Source organism: Rhodamnia argentea, chromosome 1, assembly GCF_020921035.1.
Source record: "Rhodamnia argentea isolate NSW1041297 chromosome 1, ASM2092103v1, whole genome shotgun sequence".
NCBI classification, from domain to species: Eukaryota; Viridiplantae; Streptophyta; class Magnoliopsida; order Myrtales; family Myrtaceae; genus Rhodamnia; species Rhodamnia argentea.
In genome coordinates, this window is record NC_063150.1 from 13,348,531 (window position 1) to 13,358,510 (window position 9,980).

The following is a 9,980-nucleotide window of genomic DNA, read 5'->3' on the forward strand; positions in this document are numbered from 1 at the left end:
ATGGGAGAAGTGTTTGTGTTTCAAGTAACATTCACATCGAAAGGATTCGCTATGACTAAAAGATTAACATGAGCATTCATAAGGAAATGGAAGTTCCTAGTGCCTCTTAAAGATGGATTCTCTCTATTGATGATATTGATTGACTTTCTTTATAAAGATTACTATAAAATTATATCACGCAAAATATCTTGATTGATTGGCAATCACCCAAAAGTAAGATTCTTTTGCTTAGCTGAAGCATTCCCGTTATGAAAACCAAGATTTGATTATATGGACGACTAAATCGACGGAAACTTTAATTGCTCATCATCAATGACTAGCCTAATCTTATTATCAATTATTCAAAGGTTAGTTTGGAGATTAATTCTCATGAAGATCACCAACCTATACATTTTTCAAACACGACGAGTATAAAAGAAGACTCGGGGACACTATGGTGATCAATGATTAATATTCCAAAGTTGAAGAGAGCCTCGCTTATTGTTAAATGTCTTATGAGAGCTTACATTTAGAAAAACATTTGAGAGGCATTGGCAGAATAATGGCTAGTGTATATGTGTGAGTTAGTGAGATCTATCTGTGACGGCCCGTGCGTGGGTTCGTCCTCCGTCCATGCTCTAATATCACCTCGGGATGAGCCCACTCTCAAAATCCATTAAGGAGGCCCCGTGATGTCTTAGACCACCGCGTTGCTAACGAACTCTCACTTAATTTGTCATAAAATATAAATTAGGAGTGTATGTGAGAAACGCTAAGGAAGCCTTAAGGAAGGGCACCACAAGAATCGAGGATAGGTATGCACACAGCAAGGATCGGTCTTGATAGGGTTTATCTCTTGCACCTATCATACAATCATATATTCGCACTCAACGGAACTCTAGTTAAGTAGACACATACACACACACATATATATGTGCGTGCGTGCGTGTGCGTGTGTGTGTATTATGTTTACATTAGAGTTACTCATAAATATCTAGGACATAACACAAGACAATTACGTTCCATCAACCACCTCCACCACCATGACCCTCATCCACGTCCTTACTTCTCTGCGGCCAAGTCAAAAAGTGTATGCTGCTACGCTATCGCCCAAAAGTCTACCCGTACAGCTAATTGCTCCATAGCTCCAAATGCATCCACTACTCCACACCATGGTCACCATCGCTATCGTCATCGGACAGCATAAACAGCATAGACCCGGACAAGAGACCAGATGAATCCAACAAGAACAAAGATACGAAATGGAGTGGAATCAACACTTCGGATAAATCACATCTATCCATAATACCGAAACCAAAATACGAAACTATTCGGCATGAAACTTGAGGTCGTAGTACTCTTCCCACGTATGTACAAAGTTTACAAGGGCACCAAAATGAAGGGTGGGGATAGCAGGAGGAATCATCATACCTATTTACTTGAAAAATGGTTTAACCTTAGAAGTGAGTCTATAGCTCAACAGTGAAATAAATAACTCAATAATTAACAAGCAATTCAATCATTCAATCAAGTAGGACACGATATCCGGAACACGTAGGCATAAAACTCATGACGACACCACACATTTCATGCAACTGGACTTCATATGTATGTGAACACACAAACGGCTCCAAGTTCATTCTTTAGTTATCACTTTATTTTCGAGTTCATGAGGGACACATGTCTCATTTTTGTTCCGATGGATACAAGCCTCGATTGTGAGTTTTACGTCAGCTTTTTGTCCATGGGACATTAGCCATGGGAATCATGAGGGACACAGACCTCATTTTCTCACGGGACACAGGCTTCGATTTCCCCTACTCTAGGGCTCCATTCCAATGAGACACAGGCTTGGATTTCCCGATTTCTACTTAGGCTCCCATGGGATAATTATCCGAGCACAAGCAGAGATATATATATATACCGACCGACGGGATCCTCAGATTACAATTTGAATTCAAATGCAACTCCACAAATCAGAACTCATCGAGTAACACCACCATCCCACACAAGCTCAATCACACTCTTTCACGCGAGGACACAACTCATGCCTTCATTTTTTAGATGCAATGCAACTCGAAACTACAACAGAACAACCCAACAACAACTCGACCCATACCCTTCACGCACAACCCAAAATAAGCCTTAGAACTCAAAATCACACATCTCACACTCATATTACATGCATGGTCGAAACCCCTATGGATTAGGTAACTCAAATTCAAGCTCAATCAGCAAAAACCCACATAATCAAACCACACAATTAGCATACCTAAGCCTCACAAATGACAATTCAAGCAATGGATCGTCAAATCACTCTCGTTTCCTAGCTCATGCAAGTTGAACATCAGGTTCAGAGACCCATTTTCAAAATACCATATCGTGGCCAATCGAATGACAAATCGGCAAGCAAGTAGAAGTGTTATAAGCTTCACTTGCCTTAGGATTGATACCCAACGAAAACAAAGTCGATCCGTAGCCGAACGAAGCTCGGGCACTCCTCTTCCTTTACGGGTATCGCGCGGCCGAGAGCTCTAGGGGAGGAACAAAGGTGTCGGGGCTTAAGGGAATGAGCAAGAGGCATTGAGCATGTTGCCTAAGTAGAGTAGCCGCCATCGTCGCCACCTATGGGGTGCTCGAGCGGGGCGAGAAGCGTCGAGCGCGGCGTGGGTCTCTCGGGTGGACTCCACGAGGGGAGAAAAGGAAAGGGGGTGTCGCAAAAAGAGGGGAGAGAGAGAGGAGGGGCTATTTATACGGGGGTTTTAGTGGGTTTCAGTCTTAAGTTCCATTTGCATTCCAATCGCGCTCAATTTCCAAAATAAATTCTCATTTCGTCGTCCACAATTTGTAATATCAAAACTCGTTTCACTCGATAATTAAACAAACAAAAATTCAGCCATCACACTATCAACTTGAGTATTAGCAGTACCTATTTCGAGAAGAATGCTTGGATATAAGCAGCACTTGCTATTTTAACTTCTCATTTATTTTATTAGTGAAATCCAGCTAATAGTCTGTCAGCATGGGAGAGTGGACGTAGGCTTCTAATAAGCCTAACCACTATAAAAATCTGTGAAAAAAGTTTTCTATCTCTCTACCCATATTTGTTTACTATTTGATAGATGCTTCTACACTCGCTGAATATTACAGAACACTAATCATATTACTATGATAATATTCATGCTTTGTGTCAATTGGTCCCGATCATAGTTAACTATCACCTATTCACTCCTATCTAGGTGATACCACTAGCTAACATCAAGGATCGCCGGCCCTTGCTCAGCATTACAGAGGGCTACCGGTGGCCAGAGTTGGCCAATAGTGGCAGCCCTCGGCCCAACCCGGGCGAGGGATAGCGACCCTTGCTCAATTTGGTTGAGGGCTGCGACCTCATCAACGGTTAGCGAGGGTCGCCAGCATTGACCATTCCCCCACCGTCGCTGGCCCTTCTCGGCGATGGTGGAGCGGCGACAGTTGCTCACTTGCGTTTTCCATTTTTTTCTCCTTTGTTGTATTTTTTTTAATTTTACTTATTTCGTTAATATAAATTAAATAACTTTTGTACTGGAAAATCATATTTAAACTCCAAATGACGTTGTTTTGACCACGTCAACGCCACGTAAGATAGGAGAAATATCAAACAAAAGCTACGTCAATGTTTTTCGTTAGTCAAATTAGTCGGAGTTAATAAAAGGACTCGATTATACCAAGTTGACAAGTTATAAGACTTGATTACACTTTTTATGAGGTTTAAGACTCAGTTGTACTTTCGCGACAAATTTTAGGTTTTTCAATGCTCTCATTTCTAGAAAATAAATAGAAAAAATTCTGGAAAACTTAGTGGGAGATCATTTCGGAGAATATGTATATTATCTTTCCATTAGAATACCATGGGCACTTCCTCCGCACCAGATTCCATCAGTTTTCTGCAACATCAAAAGTGAGCACTTCGATCCTTTATTTATTTTTAAAAAATGTGACAGCCATAACTTGAGTTCTTGACTGAATCTTTGACTTGTGATATTGGGTGCCTTTGTCTGGCAGGAAAATGGTGATGTATGACAACTTAAGTAGTGGAATGTTAGTTTATGATTATGTTTCTGATGCTCATGCACTTGGACAATGTTTTGGCACCAGAGCCTTTTGCGTATGTCATTGAGGGTGTGAAAGATAAAGTTTACACGGTCAACATTGAAGGAATGTTATTGTGTATTCGGAGTTAATTTACATAATGAACTCTTCCAATATGTCAATCTCAAAATATTTTCGATTTGACGAAAATCGGCATTTTCACAAACTTCATTGTTGTTTAGATACAATAACCATTACAAGGCCATTATCATGCTGAATCGCTATCCCTGAGCGGAGGAAACTTCTACTAGCCGATCTTTCAATTGGTTAGTCACAAAGGTGGACCTCACCTACATTCCTATACAATTAAATCGGCATGCGAATGATATCTATAACTTGTAATTTACTAATCAGAAACATAATTAGAGAAACTCGAAACTCGACGAGCGGAAAGCATGGCAGTGAGGAAGTTCGCCGGGTTCGCTAGGGATGATAACATCGATGGAGAAATGGAGGCTCTTGTGGCCAGCTTGGACAATTACACGTCCGGCGGGATTGCTACGGACGACAAGAACGAGTTTGCAGTCGCGCAATACAACGCTTCGCATCATCTCTCGGGACGCTTAAATGAAATTTGGCTTAACGTCGGTACCCCGGTTGCAGATAAATGTCAACCTTAAGCATGTTTGTGTGTACCATATGAATAAGCGTATGTTATGGCTATCTCTGTGCATTATGAATGCCTATTTGGTGATCGTAAACGTTGGAATCTCACAGCAACTTAATCGATGCATTTGACCATCCGATATCTCATCAGATGGCTTTGGTACACAAAATTCAGAAAAAGTACAAAGTCATAAATTTATTGCATCGATACTAATTCAGTCATAAACTTTTCGATTGAACCAATTTAATCCTAAATATTTTACATTGATACCAATTCATTCAATCAAACCAATATTGGTCGCAACTCATCGATATTGACACCGGACGTCAGCACCGACGGGACAAATTCTTTAAATTTTTATTTTTTTATGAATTTTTTATATTTCTATTTTACTTATTCAATTTCTTTATCTTTTTCTTTAATTTTTTTTTATATTTCGATTTTACTTATTCGGCAAGGGAGGCCCTCACCCGCTATAAAGGTCGAGCCCTCGTTAGATCGAGAGAGGGCTTGGCGCCCCTTGCCTACATCCGACAATAGAAAAGCACGAAAATGCCACAATGGAAAAGTACGAAAATAAAAAGAAGAAAGAAAGGTAAAAACATTAAAAACATCAAAAAATTCATAAAATTTATAAAACTTATCAATGTCAGCTTCAGTCATACCGCGCAGGTGAGCTGGCAACAGCCAATCAACGATTTCCGACCAAAATTAATCGGATAGACCAAATTGATATCAATGCCAAAAAGTTTGTCTAAATTAATTCAATCGAAGGGTTTTAAGACTGAATTTACTTTTTCCCACAAAACACAAACCATAACGAATGGTTGTGAAACGTCCACCGATTATCGCATCTTCATGTAACGAAGCAAAAATAAACTAATTATCAGCATGGTTCCATGGTAATTCCATGATATAGAATCACCTGCACCATCCCCGTCAAACGGGATGGAGAACCAGTTCTTCATAAGCGATCCCCATATTTGAGCTCTTGATCTCCTGCATCCACATATACACTACGAAATTATGCAATAAATGAAAACTTACCTAACCAACGGTAAAGAAGTATGCCGGCCACAAGGTTGCTAAAGCTTATTTCCTGGTCAGATATGATAACTGATCAATCAAAGTAGTACATAATTGAATAATTCGAGGACCGGACTATACATGGCTATAATCGACCATCCTAATGACATCATATGGGCAGCATCTACTTTATGCGGACCGTGTTATCTACCCCTTCCCGTTATGTATCCAATCTGTCCCCTACTGAATTTTCTCTATATAGATCTCTGGTTTGCTGTGTCGTCTCTTCAATATAAGCCATCGTCTCTTCTATATAAGCCAGATACAGGGGAAAGAAATTAACACGAAGATAAACTAGCGATATCACATCTGAGGCCTTGTCTGGACAACATAGATTTTCCCATCCTTTACGACACCTTCAATGTCTTGGGGAAAGCCATATAACTCTTCAATTGCACTTCCTGCACGGGCAATGCCGGAAAGCACCGAATGCTGAAAGTTTCCATCAACGAGCAGAGGGTCGGATGTGTAGTCGACCACGACCTTTTCTTCTTCATCCATGGGAACACTGCAACAGGCAACTTGATGTATGAGAATCATATGAAACAAAATGGAAGACGCGGGCCCACAGAGAAATTGGCTTAACTAGAAACTAACACTCTCATATAGCCGACAGCTGATGATCATGTATACTGCAGATTATACAGATTTTCTCGTTTGTGCAGAAATGGAACTAAGGATGGACCACCCTTGGGCAAATAAACATGACTAAACTTCATATCCCAGTATCTATGCATGAGCTTTTGCCAGGCCATGTTCTGATTTTGCTGTGGAAAATTCACAGCTGGCCAGCATACTGACACTACGCATATTGTCAACTAACTAAGCTCAAGAGGTGTCAACTTATAAGACATTTCCCCATTCAATTTATAAGTGCTTGCTTTTTCCTAAGGATTTGTCTCAAATATAAGTAAGTTAGGATTCCTTTTTCCTTGTTCAATGTCTGAATGGAAAAACTTGATGCGTGGATTACTTTTTGCGCAATCAAGAACTGATTGACTAGTGCAACTGATAATGAAGATAGACCTATCTGGTAGGAGGGAAAAACTTAATATGATTAATGAAGCTACTAGCCTACTAGTGGAGGATGTTTATTTTGTACAAAATATAATTCACGGAGCTAACTGAGGATGAGAATCATTTGGCAACTCGGAGATTTAATGCCCATCTGTATGGGGAAAAGAGAGGAGAAATGCTGGTTGGTATAGAAGATTCGTGTAGTATACTTTTACCTATCATAAAGGCCTGCACCAGCATAACCTTCAAGATCCTCTCCATTTGAGTCAGATCGGAAAATAATGGATTTTCTGATGAAAAGTCCAATTGGTTTGCTTGGGTAACCCAGTACCTGAAAAAAGAAATTCAGACACGAAAACCGTCTAAGAAAATTCAAACTTGTGTATAAGTCCGATACTCAAGGTAAGGGTAATTCCACTATTTCCAAGAGAACTTTTTATGGGTCATCAAATATGTTCATCTTCAACACAGAGAAATTGCATAATCTCGCCTTCCAGGCATATCCTATGTAATGGCCTTAGCTGGAAAGAAAGTTGCGTCACCTGAGGAGATGTAAGATCATTTTTCTTGCAGACAAAGCTCAAGGCACGACCTGGATAAGCTCCAACTAGAGTTGGCCAATAGTGGCAGCCCTCGGCCCAACCTGGGCGAGGGATAGCGACCCTTGCTCAATTTGGTTGAGGGCTGCGACCTCATCAACGGTTAGCGAGGGTCGCCGGCGTTGACCATTCCCCCACCATCGCTGGCCCTTCTCGGCGATGGTGGAGCGGCAACAGCTGCTCACTTGCGTTTTCCTTTTTTTCTCCTTCGTTGTATTTTTTTTTTAATTTTACTTATTTTGTTAATATAAATTAAATAACTTTTGTACTAGAAAATCATATTTAAACTCCAAATGACATCGTTTTGACCACATCAATGCCACGTAAGATAGGAGAAATATTAAACAAAAAATATGTCAATATTTTTCGTCGATCAAATTAGACGGAGTTAATAAAAGGACTCGATTATACCAAGTTGACAAGTTATAGAACTTGATTGTATTTTTTGTGAGTTTTGAGACTCAGTTGTACTTTTACGAAAAATTTTAGGTTTTTCAATGCTCTTATTTCTAGAAAAAAAATAGAAAAAATTCTGGAAAACTTAGTGGGAGATCATTTCGGAGAATATGTATATTATCTTTCTATTGGAATACCATGGGCACTTCCTCCGTACCAGATTCCATCAGTTTTCTGCAACATCAAAAGTGAGCACTTCGATCCTTTTTTTATTTTTAAAAAATATGACAGCCATAACTTGAGTTCTTGACTGAATCTTTGACTTGTGATATTGGGTGTCTTTGTCTGGCAGGAAAATGGTGATGTATGACAACTTAAGTAGTGGAATGTTAGTTTATGATTATGTTTCTGATGCTCATGCACTTGGACAATGTTTTGGCACCAGAGCCTTTTGCGTATGTGATTGAGGGTGTGAAAGAAGTTTACATGGTCAACATTGAAGGAATGTTTTGTGTATGCGGAGTTAATTTACATAACTCTTCCAACATGTCAATCTCAAAATATTTTCGACTAGACGAAAATCGACATTGTTACAAACTTCACTGTTGTCTAGATACAATAACCATTACAAGGCCATTATCATGCTGAATCGCTATCCCTGAGCGGAGGAAACTTCTACTAGCCAATCTTTCAATTGGTTAGTCACAAAGGTGGACCTCACCTACATTCCTATACAGTTAAATCTGCATGCGAACGATATCTATAACTTGTAATTTACTAATTAGAAACATAATTAGAGAAAGTTTTCACCAATCGGGGATGAAGAAAAACATAGTCCTTCAAAGAAAAACTAGTTATGCATAAGCATCGCACGACCAACCACCAAAAGGCAAATACTAGTGCGTTATCTTTCGTTATCTTTCGTATCTAGTATTTAAATAAACCATAGTACAAAACTTTCGAAAAAGAGATTCAATATTGGTTTTTGCGCTCTCTTTTTAGCTGTTGAAGATTTCGCTTATAAAAGGCACCAAGCAAAGGCGCTATCGCAACTCGCACTAAAACAACAATGAAAAGATCGTCAAGCATGTTGATATTGTTCTTGTTTTTACTGATAATAATCCCTTGTGATCATGCAATCGAATCGCCTCAATACACGGTGGCGTTGTTGGCCACTGATTTTGAGATCAGACACTACAGAAATTCCACCTGGATGTCTGCTGCTCTCCAAGGAACCTCCTTCGAGAAGTCCACACAAGAAGGCTTTCACAGGTTTTTCAAGTTCAATTTATTCTTTGATCGGGTAGGATGTGAGATTGCTTGGTGTAGCTAGTGACCATGAAGTTCAATTCCCTGTTCATTGAATCAGGCTGTACCGATTCATTCGTGGCGAGAACCTCAACTCCTCCGAAATCGATATGACCTCTCCTATCGTGACGGGCATCGCGCAATCCTCTCAAGGATCCTTCAGATCATACTGGGTCAGCTTCTATTTGCCAGCCAAGTTTCAAGGTGTCCCTCCACAGCCTGATCCTGAGCTGAACTTGAAACTCGACGAGCAGAAAGCACATTGCGTGGCGGTGAGGAAGTTCGCCGGGTTCGCTAGGGATGATAACATCGACGGAGAAATGGAGGCTCTTGTGGCCAGCTTGGACAATTACACGTCCGGCAGGATTGCTATGGACGACAAGAACGAGTTTGCTGTCGCGCAATATAACGCTTCGCATCATCTCTCAGGACGCTTAAATGAAATTTGGCTTGACGTCGGTACCCCGGTTGCAGATAAATGTCAACCTTAAGCATGTTTGCGTGTACCATATGAATAAGCGTATGTTATGGCTATCTCTGTGCATTATGAATGCCTATTTGGTGATTGTAAACGTTGGAATCCCGCAGCAACTTAATCGATGCATTCGACCATCTGATATCTCATCATATGGCTTTGGTACACAAAATTCAGGAAAAGTACAAAGCCATAAATTTATTGCATCAATACCAATTCAGTCATAAACCTTTCGATTGAACCAATTTAATCACAAATATTTTACATTGGTACCAATTCATTCAATCTAGCCAATATTGATCGTAACTCGCTGATATTGACACCGGACGTCTTACATGGCACGATCAAGACTGATGAAACAAATTCTTTAAAATTTTATTTT

At 40.0% G+C, this 9,980-nt stretch overlaps 2 protein-coding genes across 2 annotated transcripts; one reads left to right on the forward strand and one right to left on the reverse strand.

Moving 5' to 3' along the window:
- Positions 1 to 6,026: 6,026 nt before the first annotated feature.
- LOC125314537 (alpha-glucan water dikinase, chloroplastic-like) lies at positions 6,027 to 8,058 on the reverse strand. Its single transcript, XM_048276992.1, has 4 exons — positions 8,013 to 8,058; positions 7,363 to 7,463; positions 7,036 to 7,151; positions 6,027 to 6,311 (listed from the first exon to the last, which is right to left on the reverse strand). Exons 1-4 carry the CDS (start codon positions 8,056 to 8,058, stop codon positions 6,107 to 6,109), a joined length of 468 nt encoding a protein of 155 aa, XP_048132949.1. The 3' UTR covers positions 6,027 to 6,106.
- A 787-nt stretch (positions 8,059 to 8,845) lies between these two features.
- On the forward strand, positions 8,846 to 9,742 carry LOC115732922 (heme-binding protein 2-like). Its single transcript, XM_030663609.1, has 2 exons — positions 8,846 to 9,087; positions 9,185 to 9,742. Exons 1-2 carry the CDS (start codon positions 8,885 to 8,887, stop codon positions 9,612 to 9,614), a joined length of 633 nt encoding a protein of 210 aa, XP_030519469.1. The 5' UTR covers positions 8,846 to 8,884; the 3' UTR covers positions 9,615 to 9,742.
- Positions 9,743 to 9,980: the final 238 nt, after the last annotated feature.